Source organism: Leguminivora glycinivorella, chromosome 4 (assembly GCF_023078275.1).
Source record: "Leguminivora glycinivorella isolate SPB_JAAS2020 chromosome 4, LegGlyc_1.1, whole genome shotgun sequence".
NCBI lineage: Eukaryota > Metazoa > Arthropoda > Insecta > Lepidoptera > Tortricidae > Leguminivora > Leguminivora glycinivorella.
In genome coordinates this window covers 11,206,345-11,234,180 of record NC_062974.1, presented here as the reverse complement: position 1 = coordinate 11,234,180, position 27,836 = coordinate 11,206,345, and the positions used below count along the sequence as shown (strand labels likewise).

General features: G+C 38.5%; 1 protein-coding gene across 1 annotated transcript in view; it reads right to left on the bottom strand.

The window, feature by feature from the left end:
• LOC125225701 overlaps window positions 1–27,836 on the bottom strand; it is a 35,898-nt gene that overhangs the window by 2,648 nt on the left and 5,414 nt on the right. The window contains exons 2-10 of the mRNA XM_048129532.1: window positions 26,979–27,241; window positions 22,143–22,297; window positions 17,510–17,709; window positions 14,211–14,736; window positions 13,414–13,566; window positions 8,994–9,190; window positions 7,029–7,192; window positions 4,650–4,853; window positions 1,478–1,645 (exon numbers count right to left, since the gene is read on the bottom strand). Coding sequence (XP_047985489.1) covers window positions 1,478–1,645; window positions 4,650–4,853; window positions 7,029–7,192; window positions 8,994–9,190; window positions 13,414–13,566; window positions 14,211–14,736; window positions 17,510–17,709; window positions 22,143–22,297; window positions 26,979–27,075 — 1,864 coding nt within the window. The 5' untranslated portion in view covers window positions 27,076–27,241. The remainder of the gene's footprint in view (window positions 1–1,477; window positions 1,646–4,649; window positions 4,854–7,028; window positions 7,193–8,993; window positions 9,191–13,413; window positions 13,567–14,210; window positions 14,737–17,509; window positions 17,710–22,142; window positions 22,298–26,978; window positions 27,242–27,836) is intronic.

Sequence of the window (27,836 nt, the reverse complement as noted above, 5' to 3'; positions counted from 1 at the left end):
CCCTTTTCACCCTTTTAAGGGTTAAATTTTCAAAAAACCTGAAACACGTCTTTAGTCATATGTTTTAGGATCCCTTCTGTGAAGTTTCGAATAAAACAGTGAAACTAACATTGTTTCCCCATACAAACTTTGAACCCCCATTTGACCCCCTTGGGAGGCGAATTTTGAAAAATCCTTTCTTAGTGCTCCTCTACACTATATAAGGAACCTACGTGCCAAATTTGACATCTCTAGGACCAGCGGTTTCGGCTGTGCGTTGATATGTCAGTCAGTCAGTCAATATCTTCTTTTATATATTTTTTTGATATTTAAACCCCATTGCACCACAACAGGGGAGAAGGTATTTCACTTCCGCCTCGTTAGATTTTATAAACGTTGTATTTATCGTGATCAGCGACCCGATAAACCATAAAAACGATACCCATATTGATTTTTTGACTTTATCACCCCCTTTTCACCATTTTAGGAGTTAAATTTTCAAAAAACCTGAAACACGTATTCAGTCATATGTCTTAAGGAGCCTTCCTGTGAAGTTTCGAATAAAATAGGCAAACTAATCTTGTTTCCCCATACAAACTTTGAACCCCCATTTGACCCCCTTAGGAGGTGAATTTTGAAAATTCCTTTCTTAGTGCTCCTCTACACTATATAAGGAACCTACGTGCCAAATTTGAAATCTCTAGAACCAGCGGTTTCGGCTGTGCGTTGATATGTCAGTCAGTCAGTCAGTCAGTCAGTCAGCTTCTTCTTTTATATATTTAGATGGAAAATAGTAAAAGAGGTTAAGTATCACTATTCTGTTTGATAATTTAAATCCCAAACCAGTTAAACAAATTACAGCTCTACCAGTTAACTAGGCGTTTATAAGAATTTATTATGGTTAGCTACGGATTACTTTATAACTAGGTTGCATCAGGCTATGTTGTATTTTGTATTATGTCAAGTAAGTTCATCTACTCATAGCTGCAGCAAATGCAAGTACACCTACAGTTCTACATATACGTAGGTACATAAAAGGTAGAGTTTTTTTACTGAGATTTTCAACTATAATATATCGAGTAAGTAGTATGATTTGATACCAAAGGTACTTATACCACGCCGTTCTAGTCTTACAGAGGCCCAGTAGCCCACCCCTCGTAAAAGTAGGTACATACTTATCATTCAGGGACGCGTAGGTATACTAGGTATATGTAGAACGGTGAACGACAGCAATGACGTCACCGACTCCTGCGCCTCGAATATCGGGCTAATCACCCTATTTTGGCTAGATAGTAGCCATGTGTAGACGCACCAATACCGTGGTAGAGGCCGTCCAACAGACCTTGGACGGAGGTGTCGGTGGTGGTAGACAGGTAGGCCGATACGTCATCGTAAGTTGACATCAGTGACTCCAGGGACTCGAACACCAAACGTGTGTTGTAGACATAGACGATCACTCTGTTAATCTGTTATGGCTACATAGTAAGTTCTGACGCACCGACGCCGTAGTAGATGCCTCCCAGCAGTCCCTGCACTGAAGTATCGGTTGTTGTGGATGACAGCCGCGCGGCGTACGTCACGGCCGCGGTGAACGACAGCGATGACGTCACGGACTCCAGCGCCTCGAATATTAGGCACAGCCATGGGTTGTAGATCAGCGAGTAACCTGAAAATATGAGGATATAAATTAGGATACACGGGTATGGAATTACGTAGGTAATTGTATCTACCCTTGTTCCTCGTTAACCAAGTTTGATAACTGGTTTTGTATGAGGAAAAATAATTCTTCCTAGCTAACTGGGTTATGAAAGAGGATTTTTTATTTCTTCGTAGATAACCATTATTTTTTGCAGTTTTCTACGAAGAATTTTTTTTCCTTCTTTGCTTACCCGGTTATGAAATAGGATTTTTTAACACAGATAGTGTTAATAGTACATTGTGCAGTAAGGGGAGGAAGTTGAATATTACTAACGAGAGTAAGTTAAATCGCGACGGCTTGCTGGAGACTCGAGTTAGTAATATTCATATTCGCCGAGATACACACAATGTTTTTCATCACATCGCATCACATAACATCGCATCGCAATGTAAAAAATATGTAAATAGATGTAAAAAAAGTTAAGTACGGTACAAGAAATTTCATTATTCCCTTGGGAGAACGATTTTTCTATAACTCACGCTCCGCCTGCGTGCAATAGCACATTTAAAGTGCGGGTGTGATGAAAAACAAATTAAACGAGGAGTTTTGTCTACTTAGGGCCAGTTGCATCAACCAAAGCAGACTTATCAACGTAACGCAGCAGAGCGGTCTATGGAACTCTCCATACAATAAAATTTAGCGGAAGTATTTCAAAGGCAAAAATCAAAGATGGCGGCTTCAATGTATGGGATATCGGTCCTCGGTCCTACATCCGATAACGGATCGGATAATATGAAAACGCGAAGATGAGATCTTATAGGAGGAGCAGGTGGTTCTGACAAAATTCTTGTTTATTTTGCCTAAGGTTAGTCAGAGATGTACGTAATAAAATAAAATGAAATTACAGCAAATATTTACCTACATGTGAATCCAAACATCATTATATTTTTCGAGTTTCTTAATTAAAGTAAATAAATCTCAAATGAGGTAAAAAATGAAAATGAAATATTTATTTTTCAAGTAGCAGTAGGTTATAGTATTATTTACCTCCGCAGCATTTTGAGAAAACCTCAAAAGCTTTCTACCCAGTGGCTTCGTGACCTAATAAGTAGGTAATAACCTTTACTTTGTTCCTTTGTTCATTTATGAGTGACTTGGTGTATGTATAATGTATATCAAACGAGAACAGGCAAAATTAAAATAAGAGGATTAGGGACGTTAAAGCAATTTGTTAACGTAACTTTACCATACTGCAGAAGAGGAAATTGAATATGAAAATAATAGAACTCGCCTGCAAACTGAAGGCGTAAGTAAAAGACAGGATTCGTCGGATCTAATAAATATCTTATTAACAAAGACATTTTCCCCTCACTAGCTCGGAAACACGTGTTTTGTCCTTTAATACCAGCGGGTAAAAACGCATTTTATCCACTAGTGGGTAAAGTAATTTGACCTTGAATAAAGTCAAATTAACTGCTTTAAAATTAATAAAAGTAGGTGAATCTAGTAATAAAGATGATTTACCACCTGTGGAACTACTGGAAGCAGTGAGAAACGTATTTTGTGCGTTGTAGTTTCCTCGCTATAGTGAGGGGAAAAGTTTTGTGTTACACTCGGGTGCAAATATATTTTACTTCTCGTGTGTTAAAATACTCGCAAGTTCAGGATTCTATTCTCAAACCACTCGCTTCGCTCGTGGTTCAACTATAGAATCCTTTCACTTGCTCGTTTTTCAATTCCACACTCGGCGTTAAAATACAACTTTGCCCCCTTGTATAACAAATAACTATAAAACAAGTCCCGGAGCCAGAAGAGGAAGCTCTGTGGAATTCACCTAATTAAGCGAACAATACGAATCTTATAATTATACACAGAGAACCTCCTATAGAGTGGCAATCTTGTATATTTTGTTCGCGATACGAGTCACCAGTGTTTGGGGTGCGAGGAGCGGGCGGGGAATGTGTTAAGCGCGCTGTGATTGGCCGTTTCAAGGACGGCGGGCAGTCGCGCCAGATGAAAAGGGACAGAAGTATGACTGTCCCTCTACTGACGCGTAAGTGGCCAATGTAAGTTGACCTATGCCGGCTCTGAATTAATTATAAATATGACTTATTTGTGGAATGTAATGCCGTCTGTTTTTAAATTTGAGCTTCTTGTTACCTTTCCACACCATTTCACACTACAGGTGGACATCTTTAAGGCATCAAAATACCCTTTTCCAATTTTTTAGTGCGAAAAACACGCGCTGCTTTCGGGTCTGTTACTTGGTCGATACTGATCGGGCACGGCGAGCGCCCGCGCTTATATCAGTGCAAATACTAGGAAGGCTGGCGACCGCGAGTCGTCTTGTAATGGATGTCTATAGGGGTTGGTCTGTGTAATTATAACACATTGGCATGCCCGATGCGGTGTATGATGGGGCCCGACACCACGAGCAGCGGCAGGCCGGCCACGCCACCTACGTTTACGATGACGATGCCTATGACCTGCAGTATACAGGAGACTAACTCACCTAATAGCATAGAATACGAATCCTATAAACAGCACATTGGCGCGGCCGATGCGGTGTATGATGGGGCCCGACACCACGAGAAGCGGCAGGTCGGCCATTCCACTAACCTTGAAGATTATTCTCATGAGTGACCTGCAGTGTACAGAAGTGGAAGGTTTTTGGAACTCGCCTAGTAACCTAATAGCGTAGAACACGAATCCTATGAACAGCACATTGGCGTGCCCGCTGCGGTGTATGATGGGCCCCGACAGCACGAGGAGCAGCAAACCGGCCATGCCACCAACCTTGACGATGATGACCATGAGCGACCTGGTATACAGGAGTGGAAGGTCTGTGGAAATCACCTAGTAACCTAATAGCGTAGAACACGAATCCTATAAACAGCACATTGGCGTGCCCGATGCGGTGTATGATGGGGCCCGACAGCACGAGGAGCGGCAGACCGGCCATGCCACCAGCCTTGACGATGATGACCATAAGCGACCTGGTATACAGGAGTGGAAGGTTTGTGGAACTCACCTAGTAACCTAATAGCGTAGAACACGAATCCTATGAACAGCACATTGGCGTGTCCTATGCGGTGTATGATGGGGCCCGACAGCACGAGGAGCGGCAGGCCGGCCACGCCGCCCACCGTGATGGTGATGCCCATGAGCGACCGCGACGCACCCAGGTCCTGCAGCAGCCAGAAGAGGAAGCTCTCGATGTAGCCCCACGCGGTGCCTGCAAATTTACATTTTGACATATTAAGCTACATACTACTTTACTTACTTACTTGGCTGGCGCGATAACCCAAAATCAGTTTTAGTCTCCAACACAAGAGCACGCCATTTTGCTCGGTCTTGAGCGGTATCCCGCCAGCTTTCGCCGATGCCGAGCTCACGGAGGTCAACCTCCACTTTACCACCCAACGATATTTTTGGTGACCAGCAGGACGGCGTCTTGCTGTGACTTCCCGATCTTCTCTCAAGGTGACCAAGGTGACAAGGGTTAAGTTACATACCTACATGCGTCAAACTATTTCTTTATTGATATTGTTATTGTACGTATTAAATTTAATAGATATTGAGAGATCATTGGCGTGATAAATCTAATTTTAATAAAAAACTAGTTTTATAAGTTTATTTTAATCGGTCCATGATCGGTCAGACATAGGTATGCGTGACTACTTCTACTCGTAATTTTATTAGATTTATTAGTCAGTTGCAGTTTGAATGATTGCAGTCCGATATTTATGGTCAAGGTACAGTAAGGTCAATGGTGCTTATGTGCCTGCAATAGATAGGTATCTTAGGTAATAGGTAGTACCTATATAACTAGTTTAGTTTATTGCAAAATAAAATATTTTAAAGGTAGACAAGTGCACGCACAGCTAAGATAAAATTACCGTTACAGGATGTATTCAATGGTAGCATACGTGCCATATGTGGAACAATCTACACACGATCGATCTAGGTAAATGTAATGCCAGTTAGGGCAATTGCACTCATGGAGCAAATATGAACCTACCTACTAATTACTACAAATATATATAGTATATGTGTGTGCAATACAAACAACTTTAGCTAGAGCTAGTAACGGTACGTCTCTTATTAAGACGATACGGTAGGGGTCAATTCTCCATACAAACGCTCTCGACTGTTTCCTCCCTGGATTTTGAAGATAGAGCAATGATTTTTTTCAACACAGATTGTTATTATTTTTATCTGTGTCGGACCGTTTTGATTTTTTTGATATTCAGCTTTTTAAAGACTCTAGAGCCAATCAAAAATTTCTAAAAACGGCCTTTTTCATTGTTGCGCAAATAAAGGTGTGATACTCAAGATTGGTAACAATTAACCAAAAAAGCTAAACGGTCCGACATAGATTATTTCATTGTTTCGGATTCTCAAATTTCGTTCCGATTGATTAAGTTTTGAAGGAGGAAAGAGTCGAGAGCGGAACCTCGATTTTAAAGATTTTTTTGAAATATCTTTTGACCGAGTTGTTCTTAATGGACAATTTTTTTTCGATAAATCTAGTTAATAACACTTGTATATTTAACTAAAATTCCCAAGTTGAAAGGGGGGCTCCTTTCCATTTTAGCATTTTCGCTACCGTATCCTCTTAAGAGTATCTCTTTTATAACTGACACAACACAAGTATAGCGCCCTAGACTTAGATTAGTTGCATTTGCCTAACCCCTGTGGCTAACTATCACTATCAGTAGGTACAACATATTCATCGGCATATTAAGCTCTGACAAACAATTCTAATTCAATAAATTGACTCAATTGCATAAATATGTGATTAAAAATCAAATACTTAAGTTAACGTAAATTAAATTATTCACAGATCTCATAAAAGTGAAAAGATGTGAATTGCTGCCGCGCCAAGAAACGTATCGCAATATGCATAGCAACTTAGACACAATAGTTTGCAGACGTATAAACTGGACGTAGAAATTATGTGGCTGACTAATTACATAATAGCCACCACCTATGATTTAACCAAAGTCTAGCGATATTAATTTAGATATTTATCAAGTTGATGCAGATTAAAAAAGACCAAAGAGAAAGTAATTATCGGATGAACGTGTTCCCGTAGTGTAACTGTTGTCAAGCTCAAGTCTCAGTCATTCCTAACTCAAGTTAAAGCTCCAGCTAACCACTCATCCACTTCAATGTTCTGAGAGGCTCACCCTCGGGCTAAGCTGATGCAGCACAGCTGATCTTCAACGAAGTGCTGCTCTATATTTTTGTATTAAAATGCTATAAAGAGCACAATGATCTCAATGTTCAGGATATGACTCATATGAGATCGCGGAGCAGGTCTGCGGGAGCTTCATGATCTCTAGGTCTCACCAGCAGCACCCCGGACAATACCTTCTCTTCATACAGGTAGAAACAAATATGTTACCCATGATAAAACAGGCTATGAAGAGCGCCACGATCTCAACGTTCCGGAACACGGATATGACGTCATCAAGCAGGTTCTGCGCAGGCTGCTTGAATTCCAGGTTGATGCTCAGCATCAGCACCCCGGACAACACCTTCAAAACGGCGTACAGGTAGAATGCGGGCCTGGAAACAAATCATTTTACTTGTCAATCTAACTCACTTAAAACAGACTTTATTCAAATCATTTTACCCGCCTTATTTAAAGACCGTCTAAGGCATTAGGTGAGTCCTGATCCTAAGTCCCAATGTTATTTTCAAAACAAAACGAAGTCGAATACTGAACCATGAGCATTTTGCATAGGATTATTTTCCTTATGAAAAGATAAATGTTGAACATTTTAAGGGTCGATACGTCCGGTTTGACGGACAAACAAACAGATACACGCACTTTCCCATTTATAATATTAGTATGGATCAAAGACATATATAACTTCATATAAACGGATAAAGTCTAAGAAAAAGACGTGCATCAAAGCCCTAGAGAAAAAGGTACGGTGGCCTAGATGGCGTTACACCTTTGGGGAACGCTCGGCTAGATGGCGCTAATATTCATATTTGACATTTTAACACATACTTATCAAGCTAAGAATATGGGCCAAATTGTCAAAACTGAGGTTCAAAAGTTTTAAGCTTGTGTCGAGAGATGGCAGTCTATGCACTGTGATTACACATTTTACTTTAACAGTAACTCTCTATAATGCTCGATCCTCTTTGGTATGGATTAACTTCACACCGAAATGTCAGTCGGCGTGTCAGCGGTCCTAAGTAACATAAGCATATTTTTTTTACCTTACAGTCTATGATTCAATTGCTTAATTATATAATTAGCTATATTTTTTAGGTACCTTACATGTCCTCGGCAGGCAGAGGGGAAGTAGACGAGAATTAGGATACCCACTTACGTTACGCTACCCATTATTTACTGCCCACTTACTTTACAAACGGAATATAAATTGACTAAGCGTTGAGATTGGATTAACGAGTTTATTTACTAGCCTACCTTCGCTGTTCAAATAAAACATAGGTTAGTTACATATTCCTTTTCATGTAACGCGGTCTGATCTAGTGCTCGCCTACGACAGTTACCTGAAGTCGACTACACCCTTGCCGCGGCTGACGTAGTCGATGAGGAGCGTAGTCGACAGGGATAGCGGCGAGGAGATCATGCCACCGATGCTGCCTCTGCAGCCCGTAGTCGGCCGTGCTTGCTACGACAGTTACCTGAAGTCGGTGTAGCCCTTGCCGCGGCTGGCGTAGTCGATGAGCAGACCGAACAGCGGCGAGGAGATCATGCCATTGCCACCGATGCTGCCGTAGACCCGCTGCAGCCCGTAGTCGGCCGTGCTTGCTACGACAGTTACCTGAAGTCGGTGTAGCCCTTGCCGCGGGTAGCGTAGTCGATGAGCAGATCGAACAGCGGCGAGGAGATCATGCCATTACCACCGATGCTGCCGTAGACCCGCTGCAGCCTGTAGTCGGCCGTGCTCGCTACGACAGTTACCTGAAGTCGGTGTAGCCCTTGCCGCGGATGGCGTAGTCGATGAGCAGACCGAACAGCGGCGAGGAGATCATGCTATTGCCACCGATGCTGCCGTAGACCCGCTGCAGCCCGTAGTCGGCCGTGCTCGCTACGACAGTTACCTGAAGTCGGTGTAGCCCTTGCCGCGGGTGGCGTAGTCGATGATCAGACCAAACAACGGCGAGGAGATCATGCCGTTGCCGCCGATGCTGCCGTAGACCCACTGCAACCCGTAATCGGCCGTGCTCGCTACAACATCAGTTACCTGAAGTCGGTGTAGCCCTTGCCGCGGCTGGCGTAGTCGATGAGCAGCCCGGACAGCGGCGAGGAGATCATGCCGTTGCCGCCGATGTTGCCGTAGACCCGCTGCAACCCGTAGTCGGCCGTGCTCGCTACGACAGTTACCTGAAGTCGGTGTAGCCCTTGCCGCGGCTGGCGTAGTCGATGAGCAGCCCGGACAGCGGCGAGGAGATCATGCCGCCGATGCTGCCGTAGACCCGTTGCAGCCCATAGTCGGCTCGCTGCTCGCGGATGATGGCGATCACGGCGCCTTCGAACATCGCAAACGCCGTGCCTCCTATGACCCCAATAGATAGGCGAACCTGTGGGTGTGATAAAATATCAAATAAATTATTAGGTTTTTCTACAGCGAAGCCTTTATTAAAGCTCATTCGCATTTTCACCACTTTGATTTTCAGATAAAAATTAGAAACATGACAATCATTATTGCTAACAAATTGATATTTATTAAAATCAAAAAGTGAAATTACCTAATTGTAATTATTCGTCTTCCGTGATATCTTTATAATAATACAGGAATAGGGGAAGGTTGCTATCATTGGACCACTTAACTTCGCTGCTCTATAATTCATATATTTTATGTCAAAAAATAAAACTACTTTGAGAAGTTTTAATTCTTGACATCTATTTATGAATTACCTTATTCACAATAAAAAAAATATAATAAATTTAGAGAAAATTCAGGAAAAGGTTTTCATAAGCTGTTGCCTTATTTGGACCAGAGTCGCCTTCATTGGACCACAAAGTCGCCACCAATGGACTTAGGAAATTTAGACTTATGGCCCAATCATGTAAACTTATGGAAATCGACAAAAAATATTTTGTTATGAAATATTTTTATACAAATTTTATAATTAAAAAATATATATATTATATTCATATGTATGTACTAGTTTTTTCTTACATATTGTCTATTTGCGCAAGGGTGAATAATTCTACAAAAAAAGTTGCCATGATTGGACCGGTCCGATGATAGAACCCGCAGGTGGTCCATTGATAGCAACTAGGTAAACAAATAAAAACATAAAAAAATTGAGGAAACAAATGCCTGGAAACTGTTGTTTTAAATTTGCTCATTAATAAATATTTAAGCATTACACATCAACACACAAATTCAATTGTCATGTCAATGTATTTACTTTCGTGGTTTTATTCCTTCGCGTAATTTAACTTCAACAGCGCTCGAAACACACTTGGACGCGTCACTCTCTTCCGGGAAGCGAGGCGCGACTGAGGTTACGGGGTGGCCCAAGGTGAGGCCTAAGGTCACCTTGTACCTTACTGGATTCCATTTAGCACTAATAGATTTAGAAATATTTAAGTGGTCCAATCAAAGCGTTGGTCCAATGATCGCAACCTTCCCCTAATAAAGTTCACTACAAGAACAACATAAGTTGTTCGCATAAGTTTCGAGCAAACAGACGAGCAAAAGACGTAAAATAACTTGAAAACAATAACAGAATAAAGAAACAAAGTTTTAGTTTCACATCTCTGTAGCTAAATGCTTAATACTTATTAAGTTACATCTTGCGTTCGCCTTAGGCCGTTTTCACATTATCCGATCCGATATCGGATGTCGGAAGGATTTCAATACAAAAAATCCAAGATGGCGCATGTAATGTATGGGATATCGGTCCGACATCCGATATCGGATCGGATAATGTGAAAACGCACTTACACCTTGTCGTGATCATAATTACGTTACAATGCGGACATCTTGATCTAAGAAACATGATCGCATTCAAGAAGTAATTAAAGTATCTTCAGATATATATATAAATACTATGTGCAGGCGACCATTGTTGACTAGCACTTTACGACAATGGAAGTTAGATTAGTAAACTTTGTGTTTACCATCTTAAGGCTACGAAGTTAAAGTACTCATACATCGAGGACATCGAGGACAAGGCCGGTTTTGGTCGGTCTTCACAGCTCCGTGCCATTATGAAAACGTGACTTATGGAGTTATGTAATACCTTAATGTACCTAAGCTTATTCACGTAAGCGCTGACAGCTACGATCTTATGCCAATATAGATACCGTTGCACTCAAACAATAGATATTGAGATATGATTTAATACTTTCTCCGGATGATTGTTATGTAAATCTACTCGTTCGGTTGCCATCACAACTGATGTATTTGTCCAATAACATTTTTAATCTTGTGATAGGTAAAATATATTGCTTGGAATCCTAATTAGTACAAGAGCATTTATATGTGAACGTAGAATATTTGTTCCTGAATGATGGATGTTTTTCATGTAATTCAGTATTTTTGTCTAAGTACCGTCATATAATGCATTTAAGAATGGTGTTGATTGGTTACTTTATTTAGAAATTATATTCGATTAGTAAAATTTTGATTAGGTACCTTAGTTTCACAATTTGTCATGCACATATTTTTATACAAATACCTAGCTATAAAGTCCCTGTGATAGATATAAGATTTTGTAAGCGCGATTTGCATTATCACTATTTTAAATAAATATAAACATACAAAAATGTACAAAACATTAACTCGTACGTAATAAAACTTATAAGCATAAACAACTAGCGATAAAATAAATAGGAAAATATAATGTATCTTAAGAAAATGATGTCGAGGAAACAGACAAAGTCAAAGGTAGTTGTATGACCATGCAGCAAGTGGGCCACAACGGGGCGCAGGGTCTCGGAATCAGGTCCTCTAGCCAATAATGCAATCGCTGACAGTTGCGTATCGTTCGCTAAGGAGCCTTAGCGAACGATACGCAACTGTCTGCGTTGCACCAATACGGAAGAGCAATAGAGAGAAATAGCTACGATAAGCTACGGGGCGTCGGCGATAGTAGTCTTGGCTAGAGGGCCTATCCGTGGCAATGGGTCGGGCGCTCGCACCGTATCAAGTTCGCCATTACCCAGTTAGAGCCGATTATCCGACAATCTTCCCATCAGCGGCTCCGTCGCTCAATATTCGTGCTACCGAGCTCACCACGTGCTCATATTATTATAAACTTAGGAGACTACACACTCCCAGTATTCCCACAGTCTACATCCAGGTACACTAGTTCACTACGCAGTCGACTAGCATCCTAGTCCCGCAGTCAGTCGATTCTGCCTTGTCCAAAACAAACAACGATGTTGTTTACGGTCGGGTAGGTTAGGTACCTGGTACCTGGACTGTTTTGTGTAATGATGTTCAAATACAAGAGCGGATAATTTATTGGTAAACAGATGATTAAAGCGATAATAGTATATTCATTCATTTATTTCTTGCTTTTGTGGGTTTACAATAGATCTTACAACTAGACATCAGTGCTTTTACCACAAACCCTTTAGGGCATTGCATTATTATACATGTTAACTTATTTGTTAAATATTAACTTGTCAAAAATATCCCTTATAAAATGTAATTTTATAGGTAAATGTTAGAAAATTATTATATTTATTAACAAGTGATAATTAAGTTTAATTTTAGACTATGACATGCTATTTAGATGATCATCCTATGACAATAATACTAGTACACAATTTACACAGCAATAATAAAGAAGGATTATAAATTAGGGTACCTATCTATGTATATTTATGATTGATCGCTTTAGCTGCATGATGACATAATATACCTACCTGCATTACATGACATAACGTACATAGGTTACCTGCAGAATATTACACGGCAAAGCCGCAAAAATATCTGACACTGTATTTTTTGTAGAGCCTTAGAGCGTGTCACATAGTGCATAGTTTTGCAGTCTTTAGATAGTAAGATTATTGCAGATGGTGGGTGGATAGTTCATAATTATATGTATAGAATATAGATAGACACATAACGCAAATGCCGATACGTATTATAGCGTAAATCTTTCCAAATTTATACAGACACGCACAGAATAGGAATAAGACCTATAATTATTTACTTACGTCGTATTGCAATAATGGACTACGAACTTCATTAGAAGATAAATAGCATACGCAGATGATGTTGTGTGGATCTATTATATACTAGCTTTTGCCCGCGGCTTCGCTCGCGTTAGAAAGAGACAAGAAGTAGCTTATGTCACTCTCCATCCCTTCAACTATCTCCAATTAAAAAATCACGACACTTCGTCGCTCCGTTTTGCCGTGAAAGACGGACCAACAAACAACACACACACTTTCCCATTTATAATATTAAATATAAGTAGTATAAACAATTTACAAACAACTTTGATATTAATATCAACATGCTGGTCAAATGTACCTAATTACGCCCGGGAGACGAACGCAAGTCCAATATCTGCTGGTGACTTGCTGAGTAGTGCACATTCTCGCAGAGGCCAGAATACGGCACATCTGGAGATATTCCGCTGGAACCGTTGCAATATGTAAATAATACCCATTTCATGCGGGGTCGACATCCTTCTGCCGATGCATGATATCACAGAGTCTGGACCGCGGCGCAGCGGCCATAGCATCGGCAATATCGGCATGTACTGACACTGATACCCTGCTGGAACCCTGTCCCAACAGGCGAGTAAATAACCGACCATTATCCATAACTTACAGCAAGGTACGCCCAGAAGGTGAACGCGGGGTCGATATCCTTCTGCTGCTGCTTGTTCTCGCACAGGCTGGAGCGCGGCGCGGCCGCCGCGCACGCCGCCGCGCAGCGCGGGAAACGCAGCGCTCCCGCCCGTACCGATACCCCGCTTGAACCCTGTGCCAAAATGTAAAGTATTAGCAACAACTATTTAATACTGACTGACAAAGCCCATAGAAAAAAGCGTACCCCTGAAATGTATTTAAGGCTTAAAACTAGATGGCGCTGTTTCGCAGCCTGAAAGTGTCCAAAATCATATTTTCCCCAAATATTTTTGCATGTTTTTCATTTTTATAAGAACAAATGACAGATTTCTTTATTTTAAAATCATGATATCACGTCAAAACACATTTTTAAAAATATAAATTTGTAGGCATCATCAATGTAGTATGATAGTATTTAATAGGTGACGCTAAAAAAATCGAGGTACAATTTCTTAGTATGAAGTATGTAAATCCTATATAAATAATCCTTGGTATTAGTAAGTACCTACACTTAACAATTTTATTTTATATTTTGATTAGTGTTTTTAAGTGATATAAATTATATATACATTAAAAAAAGAAGTAAGGTGCCAGCCTCTCCGTCACATGCGGGGCGCCCGCAGGTCGATCCGACCTTCACCAGTGGAATTATTTGAAATTTGGTTTTGACGATACCTACATACGGAAGCAAAAGTTAAATTGGAAATTTCCTCTTTTAATATTCAAAGTGGGTTATCAATAACACGGAAAATGAAATTATGCAAGGCATGAAATTACCTTACTCAAACTGTCATCGCACGTCGTACTCTCAATGTCGCTGACATCTTTTACGAATTCAGATTGGCTCTCCCAAGCTGTAATCGCTTTAACAGTGTACTTCCTCGCGTCTAGTTCAGCCTGCTGGGCGTCGTGTGATATTCTGATTCGAAAATGACCCTCATCGTTTACTTCCTTCTGTTCTGACGCAAAACTATCCCAGGCGAAATAGCATGAGGCATTCTGCGAGTCGTGAGTACAATCCATTTTATAGAGCTGGGGCGCTGGGAAGAATATCTGGTCAGAGGGGATCAAAGTGGCAGTGGTATTGAATAAGGGATCGTTGGTTAATATTCTGGCTGTGCTCTTGTCCTTCTTAGGCGCCATGGGCTTGAGGAACGAGGACACCGTGTGGCGGTAGACGAGCTGCTGCGAGCTGACCGGTGACTGCAGTTTCACGACGTACGAGTGCATGTGTGTCATCTCTTCTGTTTGGTTTTGTATCATTTCAGATGGGAGATCACATACAAAACCGCATGAGAGGGTCCTTTAAAATAAAAATATTTATTTAAATTTTAGTTTAATAATATTCGTTGATAATCAAATCTTGGGATTACTTGTCAAAACCGACCCCAGGCTCTCACAAGCCGTGGCGAATGCCGGGATAACGCAAGGAGGATGATGATTACCCGATTAAATGATCACTAACTGTAGGTAATGGATTTATTGGATGACCAAGTGTAAATAATACTGCACTCAAGGTTAGTAATTATTGTGGTCTACTTGAGACAGGTAGATTAGGTATTTGATTTCTCTAGAAATATCATAGTTATGGATTACATTATATATAAAACTAACACAGGCCGCTAGGCTAGAGGCTATGACTGGTTTTGAACCAACATCTTCATACGGCACTTTGTGTACCCAAGTAACATTTTAGTGATATAATTTTGGTTTTCGACGCCAAAAGCTACTATAGATGTCGTATAAAGGTTTTCGGCGTGACCGCTTGTCGTATAAAAGCCTCCAGTAACACCTTTTAGCTCTATAAGCTTATACCGCTAAAAGGTGTTATTAGGAAGTGATGTAAACGTTTATATCACCATTTTATAGAGCCGCTATAGGCCTGGTCTATAACAGGATCAAATATGACTACTATAGATCTATATTATTGTATAATAGTGTTAGGAATCACTGCTATGCAATCAATTTGCGCTATTAAGGTTCCCGACAAGCCGCTATAGTTGTTGCGTTATACAGCTAAAAGGTGTTATTAGGAAGTGATGTAAACGTTTATATCACCATTTTATAGAGCCGTTATAGGCCTGGTCTATAACAGGATCAAATATGACTACTATAGAACAATATTATTATATAATGGTGTTAGAAATCACTGTTATGCAATCAATTTGCGCTATTAAGGTTCCCGACAAGCCGCTATAGTTGTTGCGTTATACAGCTAAAAGGTGTTATTAGGAAGTGATGTAAACGTTTATATCACCATTTTATAGAGCCGCTATAGGCCTGGTCTATAACATGATCAAATATGACTACTATATAACAATATTATTATATAATGGTGTTAGAAATCACTGTTATGCAATCAATTTGCGCTATTAAGGTTCCCGACAAGCCGCTATAGTTGTTGCGTTATACAGCTAAAAGGTGTTATTAGGAAGTGATGTAAACGTTTATATCACCATTTTATAGAGCCGCTATAGGCCTGGTGTATAACAGGATCAAATATGACTACTATAGAACAATATTATTATATAATGGTGTTAGAAATCACTGTTATGCAATCAATTTACGCTATTAAGGTTCCCGGCAAGCCGCTATAGTTGTTGTGTTATACAGCTAAAAGGTGTTATTAGGAAGTGATGTAAACGTTTATATCATCATTTTATACAGCCGCTATAGGCCTGGTCTATAACAGGATCAAATAACCTACTAAAAAACAATAATTATTGTATAATAGTGTTAGGAATCACTGTTATGCTATCAATTTGCGCTATTAAGGTTCCCAACAAGCCGCTTATAGTATTTTTAGTAGTCGTATTTTAACAGAAATTAAAACCTAACTATACCACTATTTTGGGATATAGTGACTTTGGAAACACTGCTACAGTATTTAACACTGTAGTAGTGATATGAATACCATTATAGAGCTATTTTGCTGTATAATGAAGTTTTCAGGATACGTTTATATAGCTTTGAAAAGCGTTAATAGTCGTTTTCTAATGCCTTTTATATCTCATCGCCGTATACGTCACAATTACTCTTTTATATCACAGAACTGTGGAATAATAGTTTCGGTATCTCTTTTAAAACACAATAGCGTTATAGCTGAGTTTACTATATGTTTTATAAAAAAAAAACTGTTTAGAAGATCTTTCTATAGTAAAACATTGAAAACAAGTATTGTTTTCTATATAAAGAACTTATAAGTTAAACTGGATCATAGTTAAAGTCTCATGCAACCTAATTGAATCCACAATGGCGGGCTTATGGCAGTGAATGCGTATGATAAGTGACATAGTCGAACTATAAAAGCGTATGTTTTACTTCTTGGATCCATAGTAGAAACTATGGTGCCAATAATTTTATTGTATTAAATTATATTTATTTATTTTATTCAAAACAGGTTTAAATCGAGGGCGCACTTAAAATACTCCATTAAACTAATATTCTTTTAACGGTAAAATTTCCATCGCATACCTTTTTGCAGTAATGATGGAATTATACGAAATCCAAATTATTTTGATTGACACTAAACTTCACAAGTTCACACGCCACTTTTCATAAAGTTCCTCGTTTAGAACAGTTTTTGTTAAATATTACACACATTAAATTATTTTAGAAATTTCATTCATTCGCATTAAAAGGGACGGCAACTGCTATTACAGAACAAAAAACCTGTATAACGGAATCTCAAATGCTACTATAGCATAAATTGATACTATAATAGTGTTACTGTGTCCTCTATGTCAACAAATTAGCACAATAGTCATCATCACATCACCATTATAGACCTTAAACGTCACGGATGATACTGCTATAGCCCTATTATATCACTAAATGGCTGCATAATTGCGCCAAATCGGCTCTACAGTACCAATATAGACTATTTATAGGACTATTTAATGTGATTTAATTTGGTGCTCTCGACCACTATAGAACCAGAAATTGTTACTTGGGTAGGTAACCTAAAAGAGCTTTTTTATAGCACTTTCTAATTAACACGACAGCAGTTGCTTTAAATCATTATTACAGTCTGCATCGGCTTAATGATGTTATAAACTTTTGGAATAAGTACTCACGTGAGGTTCACATCGTAGGCGTAGGGGTGCAGCGGGCGGCAGGGGTAGTCGTGCACGTGCCGCAGGCGGAGCACGCCGCCGCTGCAGTCTGCCAGCAGCTCCACGGCGGGCGGGAACGTCACGGTGATGCGCCCCACCGGCACCGCCAGCAGCAGCAGCGCCGACAGCCCGCCCATCGCCGACGACAACGCCAACAGCAGCTAATCGATAAAATTAAGGTTAACCTTTAGAATGACTTTTGCAATCTTAAGTGTGGATACCCGTTTTTAACCCCCGACGCAAAAACGACGGGGTGTTATAAGGTGTTGACGTGTCTGTCTGTGTGTATGTCTATCTGTCTGTCTGTCTCTTTGTTTGTCTGTCTGTCTGTCCGTGTGTGTGTGTGTGTGTCTGTCTGTGGCATCGTAGCTCTCGAACGGATGAACCGATTTTGATTTAGTTTTTTTTTTGTCTGAAAGCTGAGTTAGTCGGGAATGTTCTTAGCCGTGTTTCATGAAAATCGGTCCACTATGTCGCGGTGGGGGGTTTTCCAAAATTTTTATTTTGTGATTATTATGTAACAAATACCTGCGTTAAGGGGTATGACTCTTGCAATCGTTTATTTTTCTCGGCATAAGATTTAATAGTAGGATTCCCTACAAATGTGACTCTTGCTCTAAACAGTAGTGGTTTGATTTATCTCTTCTAACCTTACATCCTTGCAAGATACAGGCCTAGCCTAGTTTGCAGTCCACCGGACAATGCCTATGTTCATGTATATACAATTGTGTTTTTTAAATTAATAAATTTACTTTACTTTACTTTAGTTACTTATTTATCTCTCTGGCTCACTCTTCTGGCCAAAAGATTACCTAGGTACCGAAATACTTTATAATGAACATGATGGTACCTAAGTAGGTATATAAATATGAATCTATGACAAAAAGTTGGGATTTTTTTTAAGTTGAAGAAACAGAAAATGTAATTGTTTTTTTTAAAGGCTGTTTTTACAACCTTTGTAACAACTTCTATATGTATTTACTTATATTTTACTGACATCATATGATGTCGCTGGGACTCGAAAACCTAAATAATATATCAGTATTTCCGCCCTCCTCCATAAACTAGTACAATATTCTCATTGTCCTCAACGAGTAAGTATAGCACAAATTCAGGCTTTAACTCTAACCATAAACTGATATAAAATAGTAGTGTGTCTACTAAAAATACAAATTAAATGATTTTTTATGAGGATAATTTAATTTGTTCTAAGAATTTAACTCTAACGTTCACAAGAGAGTACGTGTAGGTAGTTATTGTGTAAGACAAAAAACTATGCGTGATCCATTATTAGCAGCCTCGGCAACTATTAATATAGATGCGCACTGTGCATAAATAAGTGGAAGCCTAGCGAAGCCATGACATGTTCACAAGCGGAAAACTGCTTTGATAACATCATTACTCGTCATCATGACGGCGTAATAAGTTGTTGACAATAGGAGGTTTAACTTGGAGTTTTTTAGTTTCTATCAATAAAATACGCATTTATTTAACGATTTACAAAAAATAGTCTCATGAACGGATGTTACGACATCTATGCTTGACTACTTAGATAGATTATACGCTAGATAGATTTGTTTTCCTTATACATATATTTAGGCAAAGTATATTTTGAATGATGATAAATGATAATCATCACCAATTCACCTCAGTTATTATTACTAATGTTTTTTTATAAGCGTAATCAACATTATATTTTGTCATGTTTATTTGAAAATGGGAACCGTTTTTGTACAGCTATATAGAGACCATAATAGTTATTTTCCCTCTTAAAACTTCCCTCTTAAATCTTTTTCCTTTAAAACTTTTCCCCTCACTATAGCGAGGAAAGTACAACGCAAAAACGCGTTTATCACTGCTTCCAGTAGTTCCACAAGTGGTAAATCATCGTCATCACTAGATTCACTTCACTTTTATCAATTTTAAAACAGAATAAATTACGTTACTATATTCAAGGTCAAATTACTTTATCCACTAGTGGATAAAATGCGTTTTAACCCGCTGGTGTTAAAGAACAAAACACATGTTTCCGAGCTAGCTAGTGAGGGGAAAAAGTATTATGTTCGCTATGCCGAAGCGTGCTTCTTTCGGGCGACATTTCAATATGATATTCATAAAACACTGGGTTCTCCTCCGATATAACATGAACCTGATATTTATTATGCTAGTGATTTAGAGTTCTAATTTATACTGGTCTGGGTCTGCCTATGGTAGTGTCCAGTAATTAAAGTGTTTTTGAATGGCCAATGACGCACGCGACTTCGGGGCATCGCGGCGTGCTCACAATAGCCAAACCCACAATGCAAGGTAAAGGTTATTGCTATGTACCATAACGACATTACGAATTATAAATGTTTTCAATTCAATGCCACCGAATCAAATTTGACCTTTACAAAAAACCGTAAATTCACCATATACGTTACGTTAAGCTTCCAACCTTACGTTCCAACTTGTTGAGCTGCTAACCTAACCCAATAATAATTATATCATCTGGTTCATGTGTTTGGCTTTGGACATATGTATATCTTTCTTTGAAACACATTGAACAATAAGGTACAGCAGGGCAAATCTCGACTGGGGGGCAAATGTAACTGGTCCATATTTTCCATTTTTACAATGTTTTAAATAGAGTGTCCACCGGTTATATATGGTAGGCGTGTTCAGTGGATACATGTTTCTACATGTCTCAACAACACAGTGTAATAATGGAAAAATGGATTAGTTACAATTGCCCCCCAGTCGAGATTTGCCCCGCTGTACCTTACCTACCTAATTTAGCTGGGCGATAATCAAATGTATGACTTAAAATTGAATCTTCTAAAATAAAGACTAAACAATTACATTTTTTATAATTTCTGCTAAACTTGGCTCGTATCGACCGCGCTAAGTGATACGGCACTCGCGTAATTTCCACTTAATAGCGTAAACGTTCCTAATTATAGTTTTCCCGTTTACTTTAGTGGTTCCTATTCTTATGTAACGACAGTTTTACCATTGATGCAATTTTGTAGTCTGTAATGTAGACACTAGACGGTGTAGTTTACTAATAGTAGTTGCAACCCGCTAGCATTTGAACCGGATATACTTATACTAATTAGAGCTTTAAAATAACATATGCCAAAGTTTTACCGAGTTTAGTTATAAGCCGATACGTATTCAGTATTTCAGATGAAACATGTTAATATTAAATTGGCAGGAACCGGTGACAATATTCAAATATTGTCCCAACGCCCCCGATTCCCCAACCCCCATCAATCATTGAAAATGTTTATTTCCATCGGCCACGACACCAATATGGTTTTAATACCACCAAAACTATAATGAATTGTGTTGAGAAAGCGCAAGTTATGTGCCTCATATAGCTGAACGATAATGTCTCCACAGTCTCTAATTGGTTTATTGGTTATCGGTTTCCTTAATTAATTGAAATAAACCATGTACTTACCTATAGGTATCCAAACGTTTAGAATTCTTCAAATATGAATAATATTATTCTTTTCCCCTCACTAGCTCGGAAACACGTGTTTTGGCCTTTAATACCAGCGGGTAAAAACGCACTTTATCCACTAGTGGATAAAGTAATTTGACCTTGAATTAAGTCAAATTAACTGCTTTAAAATTGATAAAAGTAGGTAAATCTAGTAATAAAGATGATTTACTACCTGTGGAACTACTGGCAGTGATAAAGGCTTTTTTTTGCGTTGTAGTTTCCTCGCTACAGTGAGGGGAAAAGTTTTGTGTTACACTCGGGTGCAAATGTATTTTACTTCTCGTGTGTTAAAAAACTCGCAAGTTCAGGATTCTATTCTCGAACCACTCGCTTCGCTCGTGGTTCAACTATAGAATCCTTTCACTTGCTCGTTTTTCAATTTCAAACTCGGCGTTAAAATACAACTTTGCCCCCTTGTATAACAAATAACTATTGTCATTACCAGTCTCATTCCGATTCTGTGACCTTTATTTTACATGTTTCATTATCCCTACGCGATAAAATCCAATAAAATTGTTATATGTATTCAATTGTTTAAATTTCATGAATTTTCATTAATCTTATCCGGGTAGTAAACAATATGTAATCAGAAAGACTGACACTGAAGTTGCCGATCTTGTCGGCCACCATGCCGGCGAGCGGCGGCAGCACGATGGCCACGACGGGCGTCACGGCCGACACGATGGCCGTCTGCTCCACGCTGCCGACCAGTCCCTGCCAGGTCCGCATACAGCATGAACAAAGCTAGTATAAGGACTGACCCTGAAGTTGCCGATCTTGTCCGCCACCATGCCGGCGAGCGGCGGCAGCACGATGGCCACGACGGGCGTCACGGCCGACACGACGGGTGTCACGGCCGACACGATGGCCGTCTCCTCCACGTTGCCGACCAGTCCCTGCCAGGTCCGCATACAGCATGAACAAAGCTAGTATAAGGACTGACCCTGAAGTTGCCGATCTTGTCCGCCACCATGCCGGCGAGCGGCGGCAGCACGATGGCCACGACGGGCGTCACGGCCGACACGATGGCCGTCTCCTCCACGCTGCCGACCAGTCCCTGCCAAGTCCGCATACAGCATAAACAAAGCTAGTATAAGGACTGACCCTGAAGTTGCCGATCTTGTCCGCCACCATGCCGGCGAGCGGCGGCAGCACGATGGCCACGACGGGCGTCACGGCAGACATGATGGCCGTCTCCTCCACGTTGATGCCCAGCTCGCGCATGTGGATCGTCAGGTATGGGTACAGCACGAATAGCGCTATAAGAATAAAGACACAGTCAAACAAAACAGTCATCTTCATCACTGTCATCAGCAACAAACGAAATTCCTTTATTTTTTTTTGTTACTAAGTAGGTAAAGGGCTCCTTTTTAAATGATAGTGACAATTTTCACAAACATCTTGTACATAAAATAAACATAATACCTTTAAGTATTTATTACGTTTGTTAACTACAGCTAACACAACTAACAAAAAACCGGCCAAGAGCGTGTCGGGCCACGCTCAGTGTAGGGTTCCGTAGTTTTCCGTATTTTTCTCAAAAACTACTGAACCTATCAAGTTCAAAACAATTTTCCTAGAAAGTATTTATAAAGTTCTACTTTTGTGATTTTTTTCATATTTTTTAAACATATGATTCAAAAGTTAGAGGGGGGGTTTAGGAGCGATTATTTCCGAAAATATTAATATTATCAAAAAACGATCTTAGTAAACCCTTATTCATTTTTAAATACCCATCCAACAATATATCACACGTTTGATATACATATTGGTACCAAATTTCAGCTTTCTAGTGCTAACGGTTACTGAGATTATCCGCGGACGGACGGACGGACGGACGGACGGACGGACGGACGGACGGACGGACGGACGGACGGACGGACGGACGGACGGACGGACAGACAGACATGGCGAAACTATAAGGGTTCCTAGTTGACTACGGAACCCTAAAAAATAGCCCGGATTCAAGAGTCAAGGTCAAGTTTAATCAATTTGCATTACTAGTCATACTAGTTATGAAAAAAAAGCTGCACTTTTAGATGGAAGCAAGCCGCTTTGCATGGTGATAGTAGACATCATAGTAAACGATTTTTTCCGAGGATATCGAAATTTCATCCCTTAGGAATAGTTAGGAAGCCGAACGCAGCGAGGTGTTTTATGAAAATGAAAAAAATTCTATCTTTTTATCATATGGTCCGATTTTGACAAATCGTATCTCAAATGAAAGATATTGATTAGTGCAACTTAAAAAAAATTAAAAAAAAAAATATTGTTCAGAAAAAGTAACAAAAAAATTGAAAAATGTAAATTTACGTATCGCATTAAACAACTTCAAAGAATGAATGACAAAATGTAGAATATCGATATACGAGTTTTTTTATATCAAAGACAGATAAATTCATAATTGAAAACTAAAAACCGCATCGAAATCGGATCAGTAGTTTTTAAGGTACAAGTTGCCAAAGTTGGAAAAGTTTAGTTTATATGATCACTTTGCAATTCCTTTGCCAGAAAGTCAGAAATAATCTATTTTTCTTAGACATAAAAGTACACAGTGACAGTACACATCAAAATAAAAGTTTTTTTCTCGAGGATGTCATAATTTAAGCCCTTAGAAGGATGAGCGTAGTGAGGACTATTAAAAACTGTTAAAAAAAATTCTATTATTTTTGTGCTTTGTCCGATTTTGACAAAAAATGTGTCAATTGAAAGGTATTGTTTAATTTAATCGAAAAAAAAATTAAAAAAAAAATTGCTAAAAACGTGTAAGAAAAAATTAAAAAAAAACTTAAATTTTCGTATTACGCTAAATAACTGCTAAGAACGACAGATAAGATATACAATGTCGATACATGAGTTTTTAAAATCAAAGACAAATAAATTCATAATTATAAACTGAAAACCGAATCGAAATCGGATCAGTAGTTTTTAAGAGACAAGTTGCCAAAGTTGGCTTAGTTTGTTTATATGGTCGCTTTTAAATTATTCAGCCAAAAAGTCAGAAATAATATATTTTTCTTACAGCTAAGAGTATGCATTGATAGAAGACATCATAATAAATTATTTTCGCTGAGGATATAAAAATTTCATCCCTTAGGAATCCGAGCGTAGCGAGGTCTGCAACGAAAAACAACAAAAAAACAAGTTTTTTTTTTTTGGGTGGTCTGATTTTTACAAAACGTGTGTCAGTTGAAAGAAATTAATTTATATAACATAAAAAAAAACTTGGTTTTTTGTTGTTTTTCGTTGCAGACCTCGCTACGCTCGGATTCCTAAGGGATGAAATTTTTATATCCTCAGCGAAAATAATTTATTATGATGTCTTCTATCAATGCATACTCTTAGCTGTAAGAAAAATATATTATTTCTGATTTTTTGGCTGAATAATTTAAAAGCGACCATATAAACAAACTATTTAAGCCAACTTTGGCGACTTGTATCTTAAAAACTACTGATCCGATTTCGATTCGGTTTTCAGTTTATAATTATGAATTTATTTGTCTTTGATTTTAAAAACTCATATATCGACATTGTATATCTTATCTGTCGTTCTTAGCAGTTATTCAGCGTGATACGAAAATTTAAGGTTTTTTTAATTTTTTCTTACACGTTTTTAGCAATTTTTTTTTTAATTTTTTTTTTCGATTACATTAAACAATACCTTTCAATTGACACATTTTTTGTCAAAATCGGACAAAGCACAAAAATAATAGATTTTTTTTTAACAGTTTTTAATAGTCCTCACTACGCTCGTCCTTCTAAGGGCTTAAATTATGACATCCTCGAGAAAAAAACTTTTATTTTGATGTGTACTGTCACTGTGTACTTTTATGTCTAAGAAAAATAGATTATTTCTAACTTTCTGGCAAAAGAATTGCAAAGTGATCATATAAACTAAACTTTTCCAACTTTGGCAACTTGTACCTTAAAAACTACTGATCCGATTTCGATGCGGTTTTTAGTTTTCAATTATGAATTTATCTGTCTTTGATATAAAAAAACTCGTATATCGATATTCTACATTTTGTCATTCATTCTTTGAAGTTGTTTAATGCGATACGTAAATTTACATTTTTCAATTTTTTTGTTACTTTTTCTGAACAATATTTTTTTTTATTTTTTTTTTAAGTTGCACTAATCAATATCTTTCATTTGAGATACGATTTGTCAAAATCGGACGATATGATAAAAAGATAGAATTTTTTTCATTTTCATAAAACACCTCGCTGCGCTCGGCTTCCTAAGGGATGAAATTTCGATATCCTCGGAAAAAATTGTTTACTATGATGTTTACTATCACCATGCAAAGCGGCTTGCTTCCATCTAAAAGTGCAGCTTTTGGTCAAAAATTCTCCATAACAAGTATGACTATACTAATTACTTAATGTTAACTGAAATATAAAGTGTATCAGAGCCAATATGAGTTACTAGAAACGTCTGAAGCATAGAGTATATTTAAAGTATGGTATAGAGTTATCAGTCAAGATTTTCGAATGCAGCGCCATCTATTATTAAGTTACGACAACTTTTCATGTGACTTTCCATGCCTAAAGGTTCTTTTTCGAACATACATAACATAAAGCATGTGGACCCTTTAAACATGGAACGCCACATATTTATGGCTGGATTTCTAAATAGATCATTCTTCAAACAGTCACATTAATCAGTATTTGAACGCTAACTCATTTGCCAAAGAAGTTTACATTAACAAAATTTACAATTTAATACATGTAATTAGCCATAGAAGGCCGTTCGCTAGTTTGCGGTTGGTACAGCGACATCTAGCGAAAATTTTGGACATCAAAAAATACTTATACATTTTACGAAAACAAGTCATTACCCAGTTTGCGGAAGTAACAGTGACATCTAGCGAACAACTTGTACTACGGCAAATAATTGTTTTTCACGCCCTCTATCGTTAATTTTCCTAAACATATCCAAAGTACATCGGATTTACTATTTCCTTTGACTGAAAACACCATGGTCTGAAGAAGGCATGTCTGACATATGTATTAAAAAAACTGCTCTATCTATCTATCGGATACGAAACAGTGTCGGTAACGTAAAACTGACAGAAAACCTAAACGTAAGAGATCAAGGCGATTAATAATATGTACCTTTAAGAATTTTATACAAAAAGATGTCATCTCATTATTGATTGATTATCAAACAGATTATCATCAAATTATACAGTTACGAGTATTATCAATCAATTAATAGATCCCATTAATCAATTAATAGATCCCACAGTTAAAAAGGGAAGGTACTCACACAAAAGTGTGTCACCTCTTTCTGATCACACATGACAGGAGCTGGCCAGCATTGGGACGTTATTGGCAGAATTATTATTATCGCAATGAGTAGACATATGTACCTACGATATTTAATTTATTGTCTCATAAGTTTCAAAAATGATAACACCAATTCCATTCCGAGCTTAGAAGCCTTAACTATTCACGATGGCTAGGCATGCTAGGTAGTTACAAGTGACGGACCTGCTAATAGATTCTGTTTGTATTGTGGGTAAAAAACATACATAAGACCAACATTAGCAAGGTTAAGGTTCTAAAAAGCAAAACGGGTATTTCCCTCAGCGTAACTAGATGCGTCAGCATTCACAATTTCGAATCTTTGTTCGAATTTATATTAATAATAATAGACTCACGACTGTAGGCCCAAAAGGGGTAAGTAACTATGGGTTTACACAAAACGAAATTGTGAGTGTGCAGTTAGTTACCTATTTACTAGATTATCGCATCACGCACAACAAATTAACCCCATATTAGCATAGTCAACTTATGCCACCGACGCAAAGAAAGGTGGCGGTGAAATTTAACCCCCGCACCGCTACTTATAACTTTTTTGCTGCTTTCCTGTGCCTCGCCATGTAGTTAATAGTTATTACATTTGTAATAGGTAGCTGTTTAAAATATTACTCACTTGATGCATGAACGAAAAATAATATCTTGAGAGGTATCAATTTCTTTTGTTTGAGATCGTCGGTGATCCGTTTGAAGAACGAGTGTAGGAACTTCATGTTGATGTATGAACCGGATTAACTTAAGATAGAAATATGTCTTAGATCTTATTTCCACTGGAGGGGAGTCTCCTCCGTGGGGTTATTCTCCGTCAGCCGACGTCCCTCATGTAAGCTTGATCTAGTGTGCTCGTACATTAAATCCAATTTCACGCTGTTTGAGAATCTGGAACAAAATAACCATTTTATTTCTCAATTCGACTGAATGTTTTTTTTTTTTTTTTTTTTTTTTTTTTTTTTTTTTTTTTTGTATGTATGTTACTCGATATTTTCGGATAACTGTTACTCGGATTTTCAAAATTTTTTTTTGATCGAACCGGTATAACCCCGAGATGGTCCCATTGGCACCAAGTCAGGGTCTGATGATGGGATCCTGGAGAAATCGAGGGAACTCTTCAAATGTTATAGGCACATGTAATGTTTTTAGTCTATTTTTCAAAGGTACACCAGTATTTACGTCTGATGGTAATAATTTTATGTGGCTGAGCTGATGATGGAAGGTCAACTCTTCAATGGTTAGGAGTTTAAGGATAATTCTTTCATTACTGTACATGTATTCGGACTGATACATATAATATCACTAGGAACCACTAAAAATCAACTGAGCTGATGATGGAAGGTCAACTCCTCAATGGTTAGGAGTTAAAGGATAATTCTTTCACTACTGTACATGTATTCGGACTGATACATATAATATCACTAGGAACCACTAAAAATCAACAAATAAATAAACTTTTTAACAAAAAATAAAACCGCCTTCA